A 23,568-nucleotide genomic window follows, 5' to 3' on the forward strand; every position below is an offset into this window, starting at 1 on the left:
TCGTTCACTTTTGTGGCCGTCCTTCTAGGTGCCATTCACTCAGACGCACAGGAAACAGGAAGGTGACAAAACTCGTTACATTCGGTTTGTATCGATTATATTATTATCCTTCCTTCACAAGCTACTATGTACCGGTCCCGGCCCGAGCCCGTTCAGGGCCACTTGTTTACCTACTACAAAGATCCCTACTGTAAGATACCCGTTTTCATGATGAATATGGACGCCCGTCGGTGCGTTTTGTGGGTAGGAGGACAGACTGAGTCCTTATTAAGCTTTGACTACTTCACCAACCTTGCTGAGGAACTCCAGGGGGATTGGGCCTTCGTTCAAGTTGAGGTGCCAAGCGGGAAGATCGGCTCCGGTCCACAGGACCACGCACATGATGCCGAAGATGTGGATGACCTCATTGGTATTTTGTTGAGGGACCACTGTATGAATGAAGTGGCACTATTCGCAACAAGCACAGGAACTCAGTTGGTGTTTGAGCTGCTCGAAAATAGTGCCCACAAGAGTTCTATCACACGCGTCATACTTCATGGTGTCGTCTGCGACCCTGAGAACCCATTGTTCACTCCTGAGGGGTGCGCAGCGCGAAAAGAGCATGTCGAAAAGCTAATGGCAGAGGGCCGCGGTGAAGATTCTCTTGCGATGCTCAAGCACTACGACATCCCTATTACCCCTGCACGCCTTGCAGGCGGAGGCTTCCCCACCCTCCAGGAAGCCGTTTGGAACCCTTGCATTCGCAAGGAATTTGACGTGCTGCGGAGGTCCGTCGGTGTGATTAAGGTTCCATTGCTTCTCATGCTTGCCCACAACGTGCAATACAAGCCGTCCGACGAGGAAGTAGGAACTGTCCTAGAGGGCGTGAGGGATCACACAGGATGCAATCGTGTCACCGTGTCGTATTTCAACGACACGTGTGATGAACTTCGTCGCGTGTTGAAAGCAGCAGAAAGCGAGCATGTGGCCGCCATTCTTCAGTTTCTTGCTGATGAAGACGAATTCCGCACCGAGACTGAGAAGAACAACCGAATTAAAGCAGCTGAGGATGAAAAGAAGAGAAAATCGGTCCTACAGGTATCATCTTTTGCTCAAGCCGCTTCCTCAGTGAAAGCTTCGTAAGGAACCTATGTATTTTTACTGCATGCAAAACAACTTATAAAAAGTACCGAAGGCAAGGAAGAAAAACAAGGTGAAGAATGTTTCCAAGGGGCTCCCCGATGTATTTCGATGTTTAAAGAGAGGAGGTTTTGATTCGTTTTGTCCTTCATGTATCTGGGCAACTAACACTCCGCTCCATTTTTTGTCGCTATTGGCTTGTCCCTAAGCATCTAGTTGTGCCCTCAAAGTGGGTTCATCACTTCTGAGGTGCGTGCCTTTTAAAGCAACGAGAGTGTTTCCCTGTTTTTTGGCCGCCTTTTCCGGTGCAATGTGTAAACTTCCCACATTTTTTCTCTCATAAATGTGTAAGCGGCCCTCACCTCCTCGCGGGTGGTTGTGTGGAGCAATAAGGAAAACATGACAGACGCCGAATCTGACGGCACTGTTGAGTACTACGTGGAAGATGCCACAGCGATTTCGGTTTTATTCACGCGATCATTGAGCGGGAGCTCGAGTAGGTCATCTACGGGTGGTGAATCACCCGTACCAGCGGCGAAGACTAAACCTTTCGGTGAGATTGCAGCTTTGGCTCGCTATCCGTTAGGTTCGTGGGAACGCCACGTCGTCGAAGAGCGGCTTCGCGCTATCAAGCGACATGAACGGGAGCGTATACTCCGCGCTGAAATAGAAAAGGAATGCACCTTTAAACCTCGTGTGATTTCCTCGGATGGGCACACCCGCAGTGCGTCAGCAGGGGCACCCCAACCTGAGTCAGATCGACGGACACAGGTGTTCATGCGACTTACCGAGAGGGCGAAGAAACGGGACGCTCGAATTGCTCAACTAAAGGCAGAGAAGGAACTCAAGGAGGAAGAAGCGCTACGGGATGCCTTTAAGCCTCGTGTCAACGCAGCGGGGGAGCCGAAGAGTGCGCTTAACGTGCGCTCGCTTAACGTTCCGGTGGAGGAAAGACTCCTTCACTACGGCAAGACCATAGAGGAGAGCCGTCGTTTGCTTCAAGAGGAGCGTCGGCGAGAGGAACTGAAGGAAATGCGCAACGGTTTGCTTCCTCGGAGGGAGCGAAACAACGCCCCAAAGAAGGAAGAGAGGGATATTGCCTACCGTTCGCAACATTTAATCATAGAGCGCGAAAAGGAACGGGCGCTTGCCCAAAAGGCCCTTCTGGAGCAACATCCATTTCGCCCAAAGGTGTGCAGTACGTCAGACGCGATCGACCGTGAGCGAAGGGCTCAGTACAACGCCAAGGATCGTGGAGCACTGCTCTACGCCGAAGGGTTACATAGACAGCGACGACGGCAAGAAGAGGTTGTGCGGCAACAAAAACGAGAGTTCAGTGGATCCGGCAAACCGACCACGAGCCCGTTAACCAACGACTGGATTTACCATGGGCAACACAGGGCCCTCTTCGAGCAGAATTTCGTTCGCCGACAGGAGTTGTACCAGCAAGTGCGGGAGGAGCACCAGCGACGACTTGCATTGGCCCTCGAAGAGAATGATAGAAAGGCTGCCGAAATTCCGCGCATTGACCCAGCAATGATTGAGGAACAAGTAGAACGCCTTTACCTCGGCGGCTACGGAGTTGGTAAAGAATCCAAGAAATGCAAAGACCGTCTTGATAAGGATGATGGTTGTTCCTTTCGTCCACAACTTGCACCTGGAACAGCATATGTTATCGCACACTCCAGGCGTGAGCCGGATGTCGTGAAGCGTTTGGCAGCATCTACGCAGCGGAGGCGGTGTGCATCAGATGTCAATATATTCGGATCATACGACGAGGGAAATGAGGAAAGGGAAGAAAAGGCGAAGAATAAAAACAGCAATGCACGGACTGTAGGGCCCGAAGAGGCTGAGGAGTTTTATCAGCGACAGAAGCGTGCTGTGGAAGAGCGGCAAGCACAGTTACGCGAACGCAAGCAACGACTGGCAATGGAAGAACTCTTTGCTTGTACATTCAGGCCGAAGACGTGTACAGACGGGTATCAGCAACGGCGCCAAAGGGAAGTGTCGCCAGAGAGGCAAAAAGAATATAGAGTGGAGGCTCGCGTCTCCGGGGTAACCGCCTATCTGCAGCGCCAAGCTGAGGCAAAACGGCAACGAGACGACTTGCGGGCGAGGTACGAAAACCTTGGTCGCTTGTCTTCTTCAAGTGCGCGGGGCCCAACTGTCATTAAGCCGTTTAACCTGTCAAGCGGACGCGCATCGCGCACGCGCTGCTTGAGTTCCGCCACAGCTTCACAGGGATGTAACAGCGAGGTGGAAGAGCGAGAGGGTAATCGTCACACAGATTTATTTACTCAGCAGGAGGTTATCGAGGCGCTTGATGGGAAGCGAGAACCGGCATCTGCGAGGTGCCACCACCAACGAACGCGGGGCCCCTGGTGACGATATTTTTAAATTCAATGAGAGTGCAGCAGGTGATACTGCTGATGACACGCTGGTACGTGCCCAGGGACCGACAAGTCAAAAACGGTGTCCCAGCAAGACGCTGCTGATCCCTGTGCTGTATGATGCCGTAGCCGGAGCAAAGAAATGTTCCAAAGGAGAGGAAGGCTGCTGGCTCTTGGCTTCCCCCGATGAAACGGGGTAATGGACCCTGGCACCACGTTGAGGTGGCCGGCATCGCCATGGGAAACCGCAGGTCCCACGCCACATCAATGAGGGCAGAGAACAGCCACGATAATCGTGAGTTCAGTCTGTGTTGCTGTGCCCCCACAAACCGTCCAAAATCTGTTTTTCTTTTGTGTGTGTGTGTGTGTGTGTGTTTTAATTATTGTTCTTGTGTGATGCTATTCATCGGTCTCACTTACTTCACAACCAACTGTTCCTCCTCTTTCTCACTTTCTGGTTACTTTTGCTCATCCTGTTTGCTGTCGTCGTCTACCACCGAAACTGAACGGCTGCCAATTTTATACCTTTCATTGAGCCCGGCGGAGTCCTGTATCACCACAGCCCGAACTGACCCAACGGTACTGGAAAAAGTGCGGGTATCACTAATTTCTGTTGTGTACAGCAAAGCCGCGCGTAGGTGCTTTCTTTGTTTTCGGTTGCCATCGCAGACATTTTGTTCACCCCAGCGCCGTGTCATGGCAATGCTTTCACAGGCTCGCGTAGCAGGTTGGGCGTCGCGCTGGCTTACTGATGAATTAGTGGCACTCTCTAAGGCGGGGAATTGGGAAGCAGCGATTAGCACCTTTTTACAATTGCAGCAGGCCAACATCGTGCAGAGCAATGTCTTTCATTATACAACTGTAATTAGTGCTTGCGGTCGTGCTGGGAAATGGGAAGCAGCCATGTCCATTTTTGACCAGATGACGAAGAACGAAGTGAAACCCAACGTCTACACGTACACGGCTGTGATTAATGCCTGCGCCAGCGCCGAGAAAGCAGACGTTGCGCTCCGCATGTTCGCCCATATGAGGTTGGCAGATGTACCACCCAACGTGCAAACCATGACAGCTCTTGTTAACGCGTGTGCTCGTTCCGGCGAATGGGAACGAGCGATAAAAATACTTCGCGATTGCGAGGAACTTTTTGTAGCGCCAAATGTCTTCACATACACCGCTGCAATGGACGGGTGCAGGCGGGGGGGTGTTTGGAAACCTGCGGTGGATTTGCTCAACGAGATGCGCGACCCGACCCGCGTTCGCCCCAACGAGGTCACGTACAACACTGTGATTAATGCATGTGCGGTGGCGTCCGAGTTGAATGCCGCGCTCCAAGTTTATGCGACTATGGTAAGCGATGGATACACTCCTGTCAACTTCACCAAAACACTGCTGATGCAGTTGTTTAGAAACACAGCACTCAGTGGCCTAGCTGATGAACTGAAGGTGCGTAAAACCACCTGGCGAGAGATAAATGTCCCCGACACTGACCCTGCCACAGCACTTGAAGCTGTCCGCGAGGATTCCCCGGCAGTGGAGGAGGAGGAGGAGGAAGGGAAAGGGTAAAGAAAAGCTGTCGATGCGCAACGAAGCTCGTCGGAAATTCTCAATTTCACATAACGCGTCTTTCCCAGCATACGCTCGGATGTTAGCGCCTCTGCTATTCGAGCAGAGACCACCCGAAGTCTCTAGTAAAACTATTTTCGGTGGCCGTTAGTCATTCCCGTCACCATCCCCACGCATTCACCGTGCACTACAAGTACATGTTCCTCCACTCTGTTTCTATTTTTAGTTTGATGCCGGCACCCCGTTTACTTCCTTTCGTTTCAAGTCCCTTTTCGTCTTGATTGTTTTTACTCGTGTAACATAGGAAGGTAAGAATCCAAGTGACGGTTGGGGTGGTAAGAGTGCCGTGCGGCAGACATGAAATGTGAGCTGGCATCCCTAATAAAGGAGAATGCGCAGCTTGGACGCGAGATGCGTGGTACTCCCCAGCTCCGTGTTCCACAGGAAACGGATGTTGCGTGGCGGTTGCGCCGTGACGTGCTGCTCCATTCCGAGTATCCGCACGTCGCGGCGTGTCCAGAAAAGGATGTGGAGCGAAAAGATGGTCGTGCCGTTGTCGTATTTCAGGAGTCCAAGCTGCAAGGGGAGCCTCCGGAACGAACTGCAGCACAAAAGCGGTCAAGGTCTGACCACACTGCTGTTGTCTCGGTTGACCCAAGCGTTCTGAAGGCTCGTGCTTCATCTCTAGGTGAGCGCATCGTTGGTGCCGCTGGCCCTTCCTTCGAGCCGTATACGGCTCCACCCTCGTGGAAGATGGCCAAAGTGTTGGTAGGCCACCGAGGCTGGGTGTGGGGTGCTGCAGTAGATCCTAGCAATTCGTGGTTCGCTACAGGAGGCGGGGATGGCGTAGTTAAAGTCTGGGATCTGACCACCGGTGCGCTTAAGCTCAACCTTACTGGGCATAAGGAAGGTGTCAGAGCCCTCTCGCTCAGCACATTGTCACCGTACATGTTTACTGGTAGTGATGATCACTCGGTGAAGTGTTGGGACCTTGAACGCAACGAAATCATACGCGATTTCCACGGCCACAAAGGCTCCGTTCACTGTGTAAGCACACACCCATCGCTTGATATTGTGCTTAGCGGTGGCCGGGATAAGACCGTGCGGGTGTGGGATGTCCGTACACGCTCCTGCGTCCACCTACTGTTAGGCCACAGCGACAGTGTAATGTCCCTTGCTGTTCAGCAGGAGGATCCGCAAGCGATATCTGGAGGTAGTGACGGAATGGTTTATCTGTGGGACATAGCTTCAGGTCGCGCCTTCACCCGACTCACAAGGCACAAGAAACCTGTACGTGGGCTGGCACTGAGTCGGCAGAGAGTATTAGTTTCGTGTGGAGCTGACAACATTCGCGTATGGTCACTACCAACGGGGGAGTTTCTTTTCAACGCCTCCACACTGGATAACGGCAAGGAAACGAAGAAGGAGAAGGAGCAGGAACCGCAGCGTTGGAGTTGTTGTAGCGTCAGCCCGCGGAATGTGCTGGCGGTGGGAAGCCAAGAAGGAAGGCTTTTGTTCTTTGACTGGTCACATCCACAGCAGGGGCCGTACCAGGCGACAAAAACGCGGTCCGTACCTGGTACTCTACCAGGGGAGGGCGGAATTAACGGCCTTGCATTCGACGCCTCCGGATCGCGATTGATTACGGCGGAAAGCGACAAGAGTGCTAAGGTGTGGCGCACGAAGGAGTAAATTCGAGTAGCAAAGCACTGGAACCCGAAAGGTTCACTTCACGTGCGAAGCTGTTGCGGTAAGAAAGGGAACGCGCCCACATGCTAATATCTTCACCGTCATTTCAATACACTAATTTGGGAGTGCTTTGTTATTACCCTGTTTCGGGAATTACCCTACTTGCCTCCACCTCCATAACAATCTTCTAGGACTGTCCGAAGGCTGTGGTGTGTTGGAGCGTAGGGAAGGTGTAAGGTAAAGGTTGAGACAGAAAGGAGACGCATTACCCCCAATACCACACGTTTATCGTGTTAGGTTCGACTGAGCATGGGCGCTGCGGATTCGCCTGACTTACTGCGTGTCCTGGTAGTTGGGCATACGGGAGTTGGGAAAACGTTGTTTCTTCAGCGGCTGCACCGATCCACGGTAGAGAGGAGAGAAGGTCCTCTGCGTGCACGGGGGCATACCGTTGGCTTCAACGTGGAGGTGATCAGCACACACCGGGAAAATAAATTCGGTTCCTCGACCCACGTAAGCGACAATGAGCGCCACATTGCGTTCGTGGAAGTTGGAGGCAACCGTAATTTTGGTCGCAGCGGCCATTTCCCCCTTAGTTTAATGACTTTCCACGGCGTGATATTTGTATATGACCACCACAATATTGAGAGTGCAACGGATTTGATGTACTGGTACGAGTACCTGAAGGGCTACGGTGCCGTAGGGAGTGGCGGCACTGCAAGGGTAATGTTAGTCGAGACAACACATATTCCTTTGACAGACGACCCGTCCTCCGCGGCCCGGGTGCTTCCAGACGAACTTCTGGGGAGCTACTTGCAAGAAAGTATCAAGAAGGCTCCCACATTTCGTGAAAAGATGTGCCACACCGTGCGGTCCCTGTTTAGACGTTGCGCGAGCGTGAGTCGACTTTCCGTCACGGACTTTCAACCCCAGTATCTTCGCTTTCTCCCCCGTGTTGCTGTGTTTCTGCATCAGCTAATGTCCATTGTGGAGAATTTGCTGCTCTTTATTATGGCCGTTACACTTTTCGGCCCAGGGCAAAAGTCTGTTTCCTTTTGCCCTCCGTCAGTGTCCGCCGCACTACGAACGATTGAAGATGATGCGAGCGGCACCCGGACGCTGAAGCAGTGTCCCTTGTACGATCAGGGGTTGTTTGAGGCAACGGCGCTTGAGGAGGTGTTAAGTTTCTTGGGCTCGCTGAGGTCCGCGTAACCTTGTGAGCTTTGCATAATTCCCCTCAGCCGCTTCATTTGTTCATCACTTCCCGTGGCTTCCAGGTCAAGTTGTTGGCGCTGCGCAGCATGCCGCTAACCGAAGTAAAGCTTTGTCGCTGTTGAGTTATCCAGGGGGCAAGTTGCTATGCGAATTTTTTTTTTACGCTTTCCCTTTTTGCACTCCTTCGACAGCTGCCGTTAAACAATAATAGCGATAGGGCAAGGAAGGGGACGAATCAGGTTTTTAGTTTTCCACTCAGGGAGGATCTTTGTCTGTACTTGAACGTTGTTGGGCACTGACCCCAGCACAGTAAAAAGTTGGTGTAATGGCTGATCCCATCGCTGTTAACTTCAGGCGAGCGCGCTTTCCCAACACACCACCAGCGCAGTTACTCACGGTTATTGTGTCGTACAGACGAGGATGTGCTCCGCTCGCCCTTTTGGCGGTCAGCCCCACAGCGCGACGGGCGGTGGAAGAGACCGGATGCGCAATTGGTGGACTTCGTGTCATCCATAAAAACAATGACGTAAAGAAATGTGATGATGTGCGTTTTGTAGCCCCGGAAGAATTGGAGTTGGCCGCAAGTAACAAGCAAAGTCTCCAGTCTGCGGTATTTGGGTTGTGGTGGTACAAACGCTACCCGTTCACATCACTTGTGGTCGATCACGCAGGAAAGGAGAACATGCCTCTTATAATCCGACTCAAAAAGGCACTGAACATTAAGAAGATGGTAATACTCAAGTCTGCGGTAACAAATGAAATGATGCACATCGTTTCTATGGCCCGTGATCTTGAGTCACTAACAGTACGCAACTGCTTTAGTGAGTCAGAGGCGAGCCTGTGCAGTGTGACGTCCATTCTCAACAGCCGTGCAACGAACAGGCGAGATGCGAGAACGTTTTATCTATCCGGTGTAACAAGTTTGGGGGTTTTAAGGTGCCTACGAAGCCTCACCTTGTTCGCAACACCGCTCAGTAATCAAATCATGTCGTACTTTTGCGAATGCACAAATTTGGAACGAGTTGTAGTGGATTCGTGTTGCGGTTTGGTCTCATTGGAGTGTTTTGCTGCTTTACAGCGGCTGACACATCTATCTGTATTAAATTGTACCATAACCGACGAAGGGTTACCGCCAATTAGCAAGTGTTTTTCACTGCAATATGTGATGCTTGACAACTGTATGAAACTGAGGAGTCTGAACTGTCTTGGGTCGTTGCGGAACTTGCGAACGCTAATAGTTTCGCGCAACAGGATACCTGAAGAGGGTGTTCAGGGTCTACGAAAGCTACGCGACTTGGAGGTCCTGCGATTTTCTGTCTTTAATCGTCCCACCGCCGTCGAGTTTATTTCGAGCCTTGGAAGTTTGGTTGAACTTGATCTGAGGGATAACTGGGTAGGGGACGCAGGTTGCGCCTCTTTCGTTCATTGCAGGCAGCTCCAGCAACTGAAACTTTCCTGCTGCCGCCGCGTATCGGATGTGCGGTGGCTGGCTGCGCTAACCTGCCTGCGCACGTTGGATCTCTCGCACACAAACGTGAGGAGTCGCTGGCTCGAGTCGCTGAGAGCGTGTCGTTATCTTGTGGAGCTGAATGTCGCCTACTGTAGGGATGTAGTGGAAGTTTCGTTTCTTAGTGAGTTGCGTTTGCTGAAGCACTTGGACCTAAGTGGAACGGATATTGGAGAGCAGAATCTGGACCCCATTGGACGGTGTGAGGGGCTTACGTTCTTGTTGTTAAAAGATTGTAGTTCCGTGAAAGATTTGCACTTCTTGGAGACACTGCGGGAGTTAGTGAAACTTGACACAGAAAGGACGGGAATTATGGACGCAAACGTCTGCCAAGTGGTAGCGTGCAAAAAACTTGAATTTTTGTCTTTCCGCTACTGCCACCTACTGACGGACGTGAAGTGCTTGGAGGGGCTGAGGAATTTGAAGACGCTGGACCTTGCGGGTACCAACGTGACAAACGAGGGAATCTCCTCCCTCCCGAAGTGTGTGTCGCTAGAGTACGTTGACGTGAGCGAGTGCTGTTTAATCACACACCTCGAGTTTCTGCGGCCACTCCCCAATTTGCAGCAAGTTGTTGCTGACCAAATGAATTTGACGGATATCGGTGGGTTGACTGGCGCTCCTTCCTTGAGAAGAGTGACCCTAAATGAGTCGAAGCGATTGGGGACGGTGGGCGAGGTGCGATTGCCGTACCTGCAGGAACTGTCACTGAGGAAGAGCACTATTTCCAACGCCGGCATTCGCAGTCTTCTGGCATCGTGCCGCTCTTTGCAGCACCTCGACATGCAACACTGTCATTCCGTCACCGAACTTAGTGCTCTTTCCCAATTGCCCAACCTCAGAGAACTCCTGCTGAGAAACATAAGAGTGACGGGTGAGTTCATGACTCACATCGCCTCGTGTGTGAATTTGAGAAAGCTCCAAATGACTGAATGCGCTGATATAACGGACGTGAATTGCTTGAGCGCACTGCAGTCACTGGAGGATATCGACCTTTCGAGAACAAGTGTAACAACAGAAGGTATTAAAGGTCTTTCCAAATGTTACGCGTTAAGGAAGTTGAACTTGAGTGAGTGTCGTTACGTTACCAACGTCAACTGTCTAGGAAAGCTACCCTTTCTTCGGGAACTCCATTTAGAAAAAACAAATGTTACGGACAAGGGTATCGCTGGCTTATCAAATTGCATCCAGCTGGAAACTCTAGCGCTTACGAAGTGTAGCCGAATCACGAATGTGGAGCGGCTTCATAGCTCTTTGCCCCATCTCGAGGAATTTGATGTTTACGGCACGTCAGTTGATAAATTCCACCGATGTCTGGGTGGAAGTCAGCGTACGCAGCATGCTTGCTCAGTTCTTTGACTACCGACGCGAGACTAAATTTATTGCACCATGCTGGAGGCATGCGAGCTTGCTTTGAAACCCCTCGCTCCCCCTTCTTTGATATGTCTCTTAGCTGGAAACCCCGGCGTACTCTTGTTAGTTCGATGTCGTTTTTTTTTTGTTACCCGTTGCGTTCATAGTTATTTTTTCTCCCCTCTCGCTGCGTGCCTCCTCGGTATGCGGGCAGTACCGTGTACATCAGCGAGCGTTGCCGGCGTGTAAACGGCAAAGCGGTAATAATCGTGTAGCGACGGTCATTTGATTTATTTCCCCTCCCCCATTTCCAAGCTGCTACGCTAACCTTTACGTGCATGTGCGTTTAGTTCGCTACGATATCCCCTTCTTCAATGGCCAACTGGCATTCAACCCGACAAAATGCGCGTTCTCGCCTAGTCAGGACGAGTGGGCGGGTTGCCTCCCCTGTTTTGCTGTTTCCCCTCCCCCTCCCTCTCTTGCCCTAACCCCAATTTAATCCCTTTCTTATCCAACTTAGCCTTGTATTGATTTGCCCTCCTTCTTCACTCCTTCTTCCAGTGTAGTTAAGTTGATTCTTCACACAATTTGATCCCTTCAGGCGGGTAGGAAAGATTCTCAGGTCTTCGGATTCGTACCGATTAACGCTGAACCCGTGGAGGGTTTAGGTGAGGCAAAGCGGTCAACCAGAGGCGCGGAAACGGAAGGGGGGGGGTCGGTGTGCCATTTTTTCTGCTGGCGCCCCACGCGGAGGTTTGCACATATATTTTCCTCGTATTGTTGATACTTTTCAGAAGACAGGGGGGAAAGGAGGTGCATGGCCATCACGGTGCAGCTGGTTCTCGCTTCCACGGGGCATAGCCTTCCAATGACGGTGTATCAGGAAGAGACAACACCCCACACCACCTGTCAACTATCCTCGATCCCTGTGTTGCGCTCCCAGAAGGTATTCGTATCGGATCTGGTGCTTCTTATACGCAATTGCAGGTCCGCATCGATGGCAGATTGTCACCCCTCATCGGAAGGGTGGAAGTACATAGAATGCTTTGACTACACGTCGCTGCGGCCGTTGCGACCCAACGAAGCAATAGCGGACAAACAAAAACTTCTGGTCTTCACTCCGCTTTTATTGAGCGAAGCCCTACTGGAACAATACTCCTCGACTAAGGAACACTCTCATCGTACAAAGTCCAAGGTGGACATGGAAGAGGAGCGCTGGCTCAACCTCAAACAGGCGATTGCAGCGCTTGCTGTGCCGCTGAAACTCCATCGAGAACAAATGGAACGGCAGATGGATTTATGCGTGAAGAAAGTTAACGAGACGGCCCCGCGCTTCCATGCGGCGAAAGAGGGCATAAGCCATGCCTTAGAAAAAATAAAAGACATAAAGGTTTTTAATGACCCCGATTTTTCATTGATAGCCCTTGTAGATGCCAGTGAAATTGAGACCGCCGTTGAACAGGGAGAAGTGAAGCTTCAACGAGCGTTAAGGTACCTTAAAGAAGCGCAGACGATGGCACCGAGTGTTTTGGACGCCATTAGCAAGGAAGTTGAACTTGGAAACAGTATTCAGACAACGTCGGCTTGGCACAGTTACAAAACAACTGAGCAAGCCGATGGCTGCTCAGCCGTATCTGCGTTGATGCTGGAGGTAAAGCGAAGGGTCGACGCGGTGCGTATGATTTTGACTGATATAACGAAGATCGGGCGAAAACAGTCGGCATGTTCTCGATACTGCGATGCTGTGCACTGCCACGTTGTGCAGAAAGAGAATAATTTGCATCAACTGCCGAAAGGGTTGGAGGTTGCACAGAGATTGATGGAGCGCCGGATAGTTATGCGGCGCGCCATCCACCGGTTATTGGCGCCACTAGAAGATGAACATCGTTCGCTACAGCAGCATCTCCGCCAGTTCGCTGGAGATTGGGGCGACTGCCTTCCCAAGGACCTGTTCGGGGCGGTAGCGGCGCCGCTTCCACCACTGTATCCGGTCGACGACGACGTCGCACAAAAAATGGACCGACACTTCTTTGATTTGGAAAAGGACGCGACGGAGGAATTTCTCCTCTCCGTCGGTGCCGCATCCGTTGGGCCCTCAGAGCCCTGCGCAGCACTGGAACGCAGACTGCGGGAAGTGGAAGGAGAGCTGCGGCTATGCAGAGCGGCGCTGAAGGCCACGTCCCGGGAAAAGAACAAGCTCCATACAGGAGGTGAACGGCCGAAGTAGAAAGGAACCCCCCTCCCTAACAAATGAAAAAATGCAAACAGAATAGCATTACTCCACCGCAACCGTCAAAGCTTTCCCCGAGGGGCGGTGCTAGCCATATTGCTTCACATAAATACAAATGCATATATATACATATTTATTTATATTTTTCCCCCTAGTTGTTTGCGTCCCGTTTTGTTGCGGGACATGCCCATCCTTCGGTTAGAATCAGTTGGTTGCTGTGCAAACCGGGGGCGACAGGGAAGACACGGGGAACGCAGTAATAAAAGGCGCAGTCGCACAATTTGCATGGATGGGTGCTCGTATTTCCGCTGTGGTGAGAGGGCTTGGGTAGAGTGAATTTGCCTTTAAAACGTTTTCGCTTTTCTCTCAAGTGGGCACTATTTCCATGTATATGTCAGTGCTAAATTCCTGTTCACGGTTGGAAATTAACAGGGATTGCCGCATTAGCAACGGAGATGTCGAAAGAGAGATGCAGATCATGTTTTCCCTGTCCCTCCTCGGAGTGTTGCTTCCCACATACTTTGAGTGTATCATGAGAATGTCACACTATCGTCAGTTTTCTGCATTCAAAGGGTTTAAGGCCGTACAAAAAAAAAAAATCCACCCGTAGCCGGCGTAAGATTAACTACGTGCAGCTGCGTCTCGATGTAACGTGGAAAAATGGATCGTGGTAGTTTGCGCAACTCTCTTTCCTCAAAAGACAGAAGCGGTCGGAAACGCCCAACGAAAACCTCTCATCACAGAGTTTCGTGGAACATCTGAACAGCTGCTGCAAATTCATTTGAGTTGCTGTCTATCTCCGCCTCTCTGATTCTCATTTACCTGAATATTAGATGTGCAGAACGCACATAAGGCAACGGCACTAAGTAAGCAAGTATAGAATCTCGGAGTTATAAAGACCGACTGCCGTTGCAACAACGAGCTCCTTCAGCACGCGAATATTTGCGAGAGATGCGGGGCCGAGACTTATCAAATCAAATAAGGGGTAAGCGATCGGCATGGACAGTAGGCGAATTCCGTACAAAAGCCGTGGCAAAGCACCTTGATGGGCTACGGAAAGTACATGCTGAAGGGGGAAGAAACGAATATCATATATATATATATATATATATATATATATATACGTGAACGGTTGAGCCCCGCCGGGGGCGTATCGCTAGCGACTCGGCAGTGGTGACACCACCACCTCAACGTGGGCTCATGCATTCCGCTACCTCGCATTTTTCGGGGGGGGGGAATCCGGGGGCCGGGAGAGGTTCCACACTCTTATGGGGAACACTGTTTTGAATTCTCCGTCTACGGCACAACCGCTAACTACGTCCTGTCAGGTCAGCGTTTTCTTCACAGCATTCCCCCCCCCCCGCCCTCCCGTCCTGGAACGAAGACTATCTCGTCGAAATCCTTATGGCTTTCCTTCCCACGCCATCTTCTTTCGCATTAAGTGCCTCACAGTTGTTCAGCTACCTCAATTTCTTAACCGCATCGAATCTCCTTCCGAGAGTGCCATTTCCCACTTCTTGACTTACACCTCACCAGACACTGCTATTAACTGAAAAAAAAAAAGTCAAACCCGGTCATTACACACTGTACCAAAAAAAAAAATATGAAACGGCTCCCCACCTGAGCGAGAACCCTCATCATTGAATAAAAGCATCATTGAATAAAAGCAAGTGTTGCAAGACCACTTTACACCATCGCAGCGACAAGCGAAATTACCAACCGAACCCTCCAATCACCATGCGAATGCACCGCCGAGTCCCCAAAAAAATTCTTTTGTCGCTTGTGTGTGAAATTCCCACACCTTCTGATCATGTAGTCAAGAAGCCGTTTCCCGCTACCGCTCGTGTCCTTGCTTGTCGTCATATTCTTTTCCTGCAAGCTTTCCAGTGCATCCTCAACCACTGCCAGCACCTCCTTGTTGATCTTCTGAAACTCTCCAAAAAGTTTCGCGGTCGATGTCAGGGTCGGCACTGTCTTGGTCGGGTGTTCCTCCCATACGACATCTGAACTGTAAGAACTTCCGCGAACTGTACCCTTTGCTCCAGAGCTGGCTTCCCCGCCCTTCTTAATGCCGAGCATCCCGTCACCCCAGGTAATGTGTTTTGTTGGCTCGATTTTGTAACCTTTATTACGGGAATCCATGTGCACAAGATAGCCCCCACCATTTCCTCCCTTCGTCAGGTGGCAGTTCGCACCACTGCTTTCCAGTGGATCGGTGTTGTTAAGCTGCAGTGCTTCATCCAACATGGTTGCAAATTCCTTTCCATCACCATCAAAACCGCCGTCTTCACTAGCCCCAGTGCCGTCGAAACTTGCCGTCCCAAAGCACCCCGTGAAGTTTTGGCGATCTTTGACACAATAGCTATTGTTATCGTTTCCCCCAATAGGCCCCACGAAAACACTTAACATTTCATCCAGTCTCCCCGCAGCTAGTGACGCGGCTGCCACAAGTTTTGTCCCGACGTCCCACAGTTTCTTCACGAGTTTCCTTATCATCGCTTTCTTCCCTTCAAGGGTATATGTTATAAACACCTTCGCCTTGGTACACTCGAAGCCACTCGAATTACTTCTCAATACCTTCAGTTTCGCATAATTCCCCATGTGACTCACCTTTTCCATCATCTTTTCGACCGCCTCCGTCTTAGTCAAAACATATCTGTACACGCCACTCTTCAGCATACGAGATGCACTGCAGATACCTCGCGCCGCCTCACCGGACAGCGGTCTGTTTGTTTCAGCGCTCCCGAACGAATGCAGCATAAACACCAACGCCACTAGCCCTTTTATTGTCTTCCCCATGGTTGTCATATCGCTAAAACTAACGCGAAAGGGAAAAAAATGTGATTTATCAACCCCTCTGTTATACTAATTTTCTAGATCTTTCGTGCTAACGTTTGAATAATGGAGTAAATCACCGAAAACATTTAGTCGTCCTTTCCCCAATTTCCGCCAAATATCTTCCTCCACGCCTTTCTGAACATTCTTCGGAAGAAGCTCCTCCTCCCCAACCCTCCACACAACCCAATCTCCGTCATCAGAAGGTCTTTGTCGGCATCCTTTACCTGACCTGCCGAGAGCCAATCCTGTTTAGTACGGCTATTCAGCGCGGAAACGTTTTCAATTGGAAGACTTCCTAGTCCATTCAGTATTTTCATGGCATCCGCCCTCCTCCCAATAGTTTTTTCTGTCCACTCCTCCGTGAGACTCCTATATATGTCGCCGTACTCACTTACCTGCTCTTCAAACGCCCGGTAAGCATCCATTGCTGCCCTCAGTGTGGGGACGTTTGTTGTTGGATTTTCCTCCCACATCATATCGTAACTATATGTCTCATTCCTCGTATCTCCTATGTATGCGGTTTCGCCAACTCCATCTTTCTTTACTCCAAAGATTCCATCGCCCCAAAGCAAGTTAGTCGTGAGGCTCGCGTTTCCCAGGTATCCTCCCCCCGAACTTCCGCGCACCAGCTGACACCCCTGTGACTCCCCTCCCGTGTATCTTGGGTCGTTATTGCTCAGCTTTAGGTGCCTTCTAATTGCTTCCTCCAGGTTTGCTCTGCCCTCCGCTTGTGAACCCTTTTTCTCTTCAACATCCTCTACAGAGAGGAATTCTGCAGCATCTACAGCCGTTTTCCCCCCTTGAAAACAGTCGTGAAGCTCCGCCTTAGTTGCTGCTTCACCTCGTGCACCCGCAGCGCAAGAAAAAAATTCAACCCCGTTTCTGTTATTCGGTTGCTGGAAAACACTAACGAACTCATCCAACCTCCCCGCTGCCAGCCCCGCCGCTGCTGCTAGTGATAACCCTTTCTTCCGGACACTCGCGATCATACCGACCATCCTATCCAAACCACCCACCATGTACTTGAGAAAAAATGCCATTTTGTCGCATTCGGGTCCCGTCTCCTTCTCTTTTACAACCTTCAACTTCGCCAGCTTTACCATTTTTTCCACATCTTCCAACATCGCTTCTGAAACGTCTGTTTTCTTGACAACATACTGGTACATTTCCTTCAACGCCTTACTCACCCCACATACGCCCTGCATTGCCTCCAACCTCAGCGCCCCTCTTTCACCAGGGCCGCCGGCACTTGCCACAGCTACGACCGCCGCTATTGTGAATACGACCCTTATCATTTTCCCAGAGCCACCTAAAGAAGAAAAAGATAGAGCACATACCTGCATCCTGATGCCCAATACACTTCCACCCACCCATCCCCCTCCCCCAAAAAAATACACACATATATTAGTAAAGTGCTTATACCCCACAATCCTTCAACTCTTCCCCCAGAAGCCTGTCCTCCACACGTTCCCCATCCACTTGCGCCACCCAGTCCTCCATGCTCTTTTCTTCTTCGTCATCTTCCCCCTCCGTGTTTTTATCAACAGCAGAATTTGCTTTCCTCCCAAGTGTCCCGAGATCCTCCACATACAGATTCTCCTGAACGAAACGATCTACTAAATGTTTATGCGACGCGTCGACTTTTCTTTCCAGTTCTGCAAATAGTTTATAGTCTTTCACCACCTTTACTAGGGTGGGATTCCCTCCCGTTGGATTTTCCTCCCACACCACTGCGGTGTCATACGTTGTCGCCCGGGTGTTTCCCTTAAACCCCGTCATCTGGGATCCCGACTTGACGACACCGAGCACTCCGTCACCCCATATGATATTCTCAGAGAGATCGCCATTTCCCATATAGCCACCGCCCGCCTTCCCAACTGTAAGCTGGCATCCCAAATCCTTGCCAAAGTCGTGCCTTGGGTCACCTCCATCCACAAGCAAGCTATCGTGAAGCACGCTTTCCAAATTCATTTCGAACGGATTTTCAAAAAGGTTTTCGCCTTCTGTAATTTTGAGAGACTCCCACTCACCGCTGTCTTTGTTCTTGGCGTAGCAGCTGGGTAGCACTTCTTCAGGGAAATTCACACTTAGACCACCGATGCAAGAGTTATTCGCGTCTCTATGGGCCTGAACGAAAACGGACACCATTTCATCCAATCTTCCTGCGGCAATGCCCGCTTCTCCCACTAATCTCCTTCCAACGTCCCACAACTCGTCCACTTCCCTGACCATGTTCTGCTCATTGATTCTTACCTGTGTAAGGAATACTCTTAGTGTTCCACACTTCAGTCCTTTGTTCCATTCTGTCAATAATTTCAGTCGTACGACTTTCTGGAGCAGTTGGACTTCCTCGAGTTTTCTGTCAGCCTCCATGAGTTTCTGCTCGACGAAACCGTGCACAGCCTTTAGTTTTTTTGAGGTATTACATAACGCTTTTATTGCGGACAATTTCAAAGCTGCCCCAGCGTCCGCATGATGACAACAACCACTTACTAACGCCACTACTAAAAATGCCACTGTTCTTCGCATTTGCTGAAGAAAACAAAAGATGTCTGGCACCTGCAACCCACTAAGTTTTCCCTTAAACCACACAAACTAAAAAATACGATTTTAAAACAACAAAAATAACAACGCGAGGGTCCTCCTGAGAGAGCCAATCCTGCCAACACCACACATCGCCATCTCCTCCAACAGCTTCTCCTCTTGCACCGTTTCTCTGTTCCCGAGCACGACGAAGGACTTCCCACTATCCTCATCTACCACTACTGTGCTTTTATTTCCGTGGGTGCCCGTGTTCACAATAGCTTGCGCGTATTCCCAGTTCCAGTGTGCGCCGGTTTCGTGCGCCAGCTCTTCGATGTGAGTATACAAGTTCACAAATTTGCGAAGCTCTCGGTAGGCGTTTCTAAGAACGGGGACGTTGTTAACGGGGTCTTCCTCCCAAGTTACATCGTGTATTAGAACCTCTGCACGGGTTTTTCCTGTCCCCCCAACGAATCCTCTTCCACTTCGTTTAAGGGAAATAATTCCATCTCCCCAGAGTATTCTTCTGGAGGTGCTGTTTTCGGAGAGGTAGCCGCCCCCCGGACGGGTGTTTGTTAGGTGGCAGTTTGCGCTGTGGACGTAGCGTTCCAAGGGGTTTCCACCGCCACCAGTGAGCCTAAGCAGTTCGTTCATACTCTCCCGTGTCATGTTCATTTCCTCCACCCTTTCCATGCGGTGCATATCCCCCAAAGAAATAAATTCATCCTTCTCCGAGTCACTTAAATAGCAATTCAACAACTGATTCCGCGTCGCGTGGTGCTCGCTATTTCCTACGCAAAAATCCCCTTTCCCACTGGAATACGCGCGCCGCCACACATTTATCATTTCATCCAACCTCCCCGCCGCTATCCCTGCTGCCCCTACCGCTGAGTATCCAAGATATCTCAACCTCTTCAATTCTCTCCTCTTCACCCTATTCACTTTACTCCCCACACGTTTCAAAAACTTCGCGATCCCCGTGCACGAGGTCCAATTGCTATTTCCCCCTTCATTTCCCCTAACCCTCACAATCTTCAACCTCACCAACTCCACCATATCCTCAAACTCCCTCACCTTCTCGGTTGCATACTTAGTTTTCGCTTGGACGAAGGCATACACCGATTTCAGCCTCTTCGACGCATTACAGAGCGCTTCCGCAGCTCCACTCAAACTCAGTGCGCCACTGTCCGCGGAGGCGCTACCAGTAAGTACAAAAAAGGACACAATCACTAATACCTTCATGAGCGTGCGAACCCTATTCGCGATGGCAAAGGTCAAGCGAAAAAGGATAATCAAAGAGACCATTTTCGATGATTGATGAAACAGGAAAGACCGCGGCAAGTTGTGACGCCCCCACTTGGGGACTGGAAAATCCGCCGGGGATGCGCCTGCCAGATTCAGGCTTCAGCAACGGCAACGGCGTTAGTGTTGGCGGGGAAGGGAAGGTGCAAGGCGCCTTTTTGCAGCTGGAATTTAAAGCTTAACCGACAGCATGAAATCATCCGTGACACTGTCTTATTTCCCTCCAAAACCATTGGATACGCCGTGGTTGGCACACGGCCCATTGCCATCAATTGCTGAGGTGGGCTCGTGTTGCCGGCGGTGGGATCCAATGCACTATGGCGCATCAGAGAAGGAAGAGCGACCCCCCTGATACTTAGGGGGGTCAAAACAGGGTTTCCAGGCTACAAACCGTTCTTAACGCTATCCGCGACAACACGTTGGTGGGTAGGAAAGTGTCGGGTAGGGGCTTAAAAGTGAGATTGACCGATGGCAACTATTCTCGAGATGGCATAAAACCCTAACCGCACCCCGCCGACGCTTAGAAATTAGGTCCAGGAAAGAAAGTCAAGCCCGACCAAGGACCTCCTTTTCTTCGGTTTTGGCTTTGTCGAAAGGACACGAAATCGATCCACCGCGGGGCGCGCAGTGGACTTGTTACTTATTTAACTGACTCCTAAACGAGAAAGCTCCCCTGCGGCGCGCGACGCACATCATCTCAAAGGCGATGTGGGAGAGAAAACACTGCGAGAACATATGACCACCGACGAGCCGGTGAATGCCCCAGAAGTATTTCAAAAAATGTCACACTCTCCATTGATTGTCCCAGCATATTTCACAAAGTGGACCAAAACAGAGGGCAGTGCAGTAAATACGTAAAGTTCATGGAAACAACGCGCTTACCCTCTCCGCAGCCTCTCCTCCCCAACAGATCAAGTGGCAGCAGCTCACTCAACTGAATCGCTCCCCTGACGAGAACAGTTAAATAAAGGCAAGGCAAAAGGCAAAACACCGCTCAGGCCTCAATTTTGAACAGTTACGGTGAACTTCCTGAAGGTGCTTTAAAGTTTCCCCGACATATTAACAAACATGATGATGCACCACCGTAGGCGAAGAAGGAATCATCACCAGGAATGTGCTTCCTTCAACCGCTGCTTCCCATGTTGCAACTCCACGGTGTCAAACGGAAGCTGAGATGGCGGAAATATCGAGGGACAAATCGCTTGAGTCATCAAAAGTCCATTTGTCTCCCATTTCTAGCCTGAGGTTTTAGAAGGAACTATTTTCCCAGTACGAAAAAAGGACAAGGCAAAAAGTTCGAAAAAAAAAAAGTTCAGTCACAAATGGAGGAGGTTGCTGTCAACCATTGCAGGAACAAGACATAGGAGAAGACCGCAAATGCAGTGGATGAATTTTTGACAAAACCATACGAATGGTTTACAGAAGAAACCGTTTGGTAGAAGCCAAGGAACACATTGACAGGCACACGCAGAAGTCTACAGGGCTGCGTGCTACCGCCGACGGTTCCGAGGCATAAAAAAAAAAATAGAACTCAAAAAAATAGGTTGAAAAAAAATATTACGTATATGCAAGTGTCCTGTCGCCAAGGGACGTCATAAAGCGGGCGCATCGCGCCAAAGGAAAGGTCAAAGAAATAACTGGGGCCACCCTTGTTAAAAAGTTTTGACCCCCCAGAGAATTTTCTGTTTACATGAGCTTAGAATGCGGCAACGAGACCAACGGCCGCGATTGCAAACGGAAGAGCAACAGACTTCAGCGTTGCAGCACCAGGTTCAGGTTCAGGTTCAGGTTCCGGCTCGGGTTCCGGCTCGGGTTCAGGTTCGGGTTCAGGTTCGGGTTCAGGTTCGGGTTCAGGTTCAGGTTCAGGTTCGGGTTCGGGTTCGGGTTCGGGTTCAGGTTCAGGTTCGGGTTCAGGTTCAGGCTCAACTTCGTCCTGGACCTTGGTTCCCTTCTCGCCTTTGCCTTTGCCTCCCTTAGTAAGACCCTTGTCTTCTGGTCCTTCAGCGGCTGCGGCAAATCCCACGCCAGCGAAGAGGTTCGCGCTGAACAGAAGAATAGCGAGCAGATAAAGGGAACGAGGTGCCATTGTGAATTTTACTTCTTGGTGTAATTGAAGTCTTCAAGTTGAAAAAATGGGGAAATGGCATATATGAATGCGCAGATCAACTGGGATAACCAGCATTGCATTGCCCTCTCATCTCTGAGGTGCCTTTCATCCCTAGGGGACAATTAACCGAAACTCGGATAAATAAATCACTCTCCCGACAAGAATAGCTCAAGAGGGGGAGAGGCAATAGAAAAGGCACAGCACTCAGCCCTTAACTGCCTGTAGTAACCGCTGCGAGCTTCCTTCCATATTCATACAAAGTCTTCAAAAGCACACACCCGTCAACCTCCAACATCGTTTCTCCAGCAGCAACGCAGCAGTGGGGGGCAGGGCAGCGAAACAACTTCAGCTGCGGGGCCCATCTGAAGCAGGGAAACACTGCACATAAAACCACCAATGAAATAAAGCAAAATGCAGACCCCTTCGCCCAAGTTGGCCGGTCTAACACTTGTTTCCCATTTCTGGCCTGAAGGTTTAGAAGGAACTATTATTCGAACCCAAAAGAAGAGAAGGCAAAAAAATTAATGAAATAGCTCATCCAACAAATTAAAAGGCAGAGCGCCACATTCACACGCAGCACGCACAATAACACAAGGCACCAATAATAATTTTAAGATCCAAATTCAAAGGAATGAAAAAAAATAGAAGTGAAACGCTTAAAATTATGGAATACGCAACCGAAACATCACAGAAATCTACAGGGCTGTGGGTCTCAGGCGATGGTTAATAAGACATTAGAAAGGATGTCACCAAAAATATATAACGAAAAAATATTAAATGAATGTCCACACTGTTTTACAAGAAACAGCAGGAAACAAACACGATGCACCATATGGAGGCGATATAAATGAAAGGAACCTTTTCAAAGGGTTTCGTTCCTCCGAGGCGCTTTACACGCTTGCATCCGCTTAGAATGCGGCAACGAGAGCAGCAGCCGCGACTGCAAACGGAAGTGCAACAGATTTCAGCGTTGCAGCACCAGGTTCAGGTTCAGGTTCGGGTTCAGGTTCCGGCTCGGGTTCCGGCTCGGGTTCAGGTTCAGGTTCCGGCTCGGGTTCAGGTTCGGGTTCAGGTTCAGGTTCAGGTTCAGGTTCAGGTTCAGGTTCAGGTTCGGGTTCGGGTTCGGGTTCGGGTTCAGGTTCAGGTTCAGGGTCGGGGTCAGTGCCATTGGTATCGTCGGCGCCGACCTTGGTTCCCTTCTCGCCTTTGCCTTTGCCTCCCTTAGTAAGACCCTTGTCTTCTGGTCCTTCAGCGGCTGCGGCAAATCCCACGCCAGCGAAGAGGTTCGCGCTGAACAGAAGAATAGCGAGCAGATAAAGGGAACGAGGTGCCATTGTGAATTTTACTTCTTGGTGTAATTGAAGTCTTCAAGTTGAAAAAAATGGGGAAAAGGAAAAAAAACTCGAAGGCGCGTGCAGCGATCACGAGAACATGTTAAACTCAGTACTCACCCGATAACCCCTATTTTCAATGCACGCCCACCCAGAGACACGGAACAGCACAAAACAACCATATCACTTCCACAAAATGGACATTTTACACAAAATGCACTATTGACTAGTACTCAACTATACTAATAAGAGATACCTATCGGACACGATATACTGTGAAAAGGATATTAAGCTCACTATGCATCTGAAAACGCTTTCACCTCACAACCTACTGACACACACCTTTCCGCTTAACCCCAATGACAACAAAGGCTGACTGCACCTCACATCTGAGGAAGAGG

At 50.3% G+C, this 23,568-nt stretch overlaps 13 protein-coding genes across 13 annotated transcripts, besides 6 other annotated features; 7 read left to right on the forward strand and 6 right to left on the reverse strand.

The window, feature by feature from the left end:
* Positions 1-126: 126 nt before the first annotated feature.
* On the forward strand, positions 127-1,122 carry Tb10.6k15.0140 (hypothetical protein, conserved; the record flags this gene model as incomplete). The annotated part of the gene is made up of 1 exon (XM_818142.1): positions 127-1,122. One exon carries the CDS (start codon positions 127-129, stop codon positions 1,120-1,122), a length of 996 nt encoding a protein of 331 aa, XP_823235.1.
* Positions 1,123-1,518: 396 nt separating this feature from the next.
* Positions 1,519-3,504, forward strand: Tb10.6k15.0130 (hypothetical protein, conserved; the record flags this gene model as incomplete). The annotated part of the gene is made up of 1 exon (XM_818143.1): positions 1,519-3,504. The coding sequence occupies one exon, from the start codon at positions 1,519-1,521 to the stop codon at positions 3,502-3,504; it is 1,986 nt and encodes a 661-aa protein (XP_823236.1).
* Positions 3,505-3,532: 28 nt separating this feature from the next.
* Positions 3,533-3,750: a repeat region.
* Positions 3,696-5,072, forward strand: Tb10.6k15.0120 (hypothetical protein, conserved; the record flags this gene model as incomplete). Its single annotated transcript, XM_818144.1, has 1 exon — positions 3,696-5,072. One exon carries the CDS (start codon positions 3,696-3,698, stop codon positions 5,070-5,072), a length of 1,377 nt encoding a protein of 458 aa, XP_823237.1.
* Positions 3,862-3,884: a microsatellite.
* A 357-nt stretch (positions 5,073-5,429) lies between the features above and the next one.
* On the forward strand, positions 5,430-6,764 carry Tb10.6k15.0110 (hypothetical protein, conserved; the record flags this gene model as incomplete). The annotated part of the gene is made up of 1 exon (XM_818145.1): positions 5,430-6,764. One exon carries the CDS (start codon positions 5,430-5,432, stop codon positions 6,762-6,764), a length of 1,335 nt encoding a protein of 444 aa, XP_823238.1.
* A 306-nt stretch (positions 6,765-7,070) lies between these two features.
* Positions 7,071-7,973, forward strand: Tb10.6k15.0100 (hypothetical protein, conserved; the record flags this gene model as incomplete). Its single annotated transcript, XM_818146.1, has 1 exon — positions 7,071-7,973. The coding sequence occupies one exon, from the start codon at positions 7,071-7,073 to the stop codon at positions 7,971-7,973; it is 903 nt and encodes a 300-aa protein (XP_823239.1).
* Positions 7,974-8,301: 328 nt separating this feature from the next.
* Positions 8,302-10,842, forward strand: Tb10.6k15.0090 (hypothetical protein, conserved; the record flags this gene model as incomplete). The annotated part of the gene is made up of 1 exon (XM_818147.1): positions 8,302-10,842. The coding sequence occupies one exon, from the start codon at positions 8,302-8,304 to the stop codon at positions 10,840-10,842; it is 2,541 nt and encodes an 846-aa protein (XP_823240.1).
* Positions 10,843-11,653: 811 nt separating this feature from the next.
* On the forward strand, positions 11,654-13,063 carry Tb10.6k15.0080 (hypothetical protein, conserved; the record flags this gene model as incomplete). The annotated part of the gene is made up of 1 exon (XM_818148.1): positions 11,654-13,063. The coding sequence occupies one exon, from the start codon at positions 11,654-11,656 to the stop codon at positions 13,061-13,063; it is 1,410 nt and encodes a 469-aa protein (XP_823241.1).
* A 122-nt stretch (positions 13,064-13,185) lies between these two features.
* Positions 13,186-13,213: a sequence feature (AT_rich).
* A 943-nt stretch (positions 13,214-14,156) lies between these two features.
* Positions 14,157-14,189: a microsatellite.
* A 563-nt stretch (positions 14,190-14,752) lies between these two features.
* On the reverse strand, positions 14,753-15,874 carry Tb10.6k15.0070 (procyclin-associated gene 4 (PAG4) polypeptide; the record flags this gene model as incomplete). Its single annotated transcript, XM_818149.1, has 1 exon — positions 14,753-15,874. One exon carries the CDS (start codon positions 15,872-15,874, stop codon positions 14,753-14,755), a length of 1,122 nt encoding a protein of 373 aa, XP_823242.1.
* A 116-nt stretch (positions 15,875-15,990) lies between these two features.
* Tb10.6k15.0060 (procyclin-associated gene 2 polypeptide) lies at positions 15,991-17,247 on the reverse strand (the record flags this gene model as incomplete). The annotated part of the gene is made up of 1 exon (XM_818150.1): positions 15,991-17,247. The coding sequence occupies one exon, from the start codon at positions 17,245-17,247 to the stop codon at positions 15,991-15,993; it is 1,257 nt and encodes a 418-aa protein (XP_823243.1).
* Positions 17,248-17,320: 73 nt separating this feature from the next.
* Positions 17,321-18,433, reverse strand: Tb10.6k15.0050 (procyclin-associated gene 1 polypeptide; the record flags this gene model as incomplete). Its single annotated transcript, XM_818151.1, has 1 exon — positions 17,321-18,433. One exon carries the CDS (start codon positions 18,431-18,433, stop codon positions 17,321-17,323), a length of 1,113 nt encoding a protein of 370 aa, XP_823244.1.
* Positions 18,434-18,514: 81 nt separating this feature from the next.
* Positions 18,515-19,732, reverse strand: Tb10.6k15.0040 (procyclin-associated gene 1 polypeptide; the record flags this gene model as incomplete). The annotated part of the gene is made up of 1 exon (XM_818152.1): positions 18,515-19,732. One exon carries the CDS (start codon positions 19,730-19,732, stop codon positions 18,515-18,517), a length of 1,218 nt encoding a protein of 405 aa, XP_823245.1.
* A 1,693-nt stretch (positions 19,733-21,425) lies between these two features.
* On the reverse strand, positions 21,426-21,815 carry Tb10.6k15.0030 (EP2 procyclin; the record flags this gene model as incomplete). Its single annotated transcript, XM_818153.1, has 1 exon — positions 21,426-21,815. One exon carries the CDS (start codon positions 21,813-21,815, stop codon positions 21,426-21,428), a length of 390 nt encoding a protein of 129 aa, XP_823246.1.
* Positions 21,499-21,653: a microsatellite.
* Positions 21,816-22,744: 929 nt separating the features above from the next.
* Tb10.6k15.0020 (EP1 procyclin precursor) lies at positions 22,745-23,170 on the reverse strand (the record flags this gene model as incomplete). The annotated part of the gene is made up of 1 exon (XM_818154.1): positions 22,745-23,170. One exon carries the CDS (start codon positions 23,168-23,170, stop codon positions 22,745-22,747), a length of 426 nt encoding a protein of 141 aa, XP_823247.1.
* Positions 22,818-22,993: a microsatellite.
* Positions 23,171-23,568: the final 398 nt, after the last annotated feature.

This window comes from Trypanosoma brucei, chromosome 10 (assembly GCF_000002445.2).
Source record: "Trypanosoma brucei brucei TREU927 chromosome 10, whole genome shotgun sequence".
NCBI lineage: Eukaryota > Euglenozoa > Kinetoplastea > Trypanosomatida > Trypanosomatidae > Trypanosoma > Trypanosoma brucei.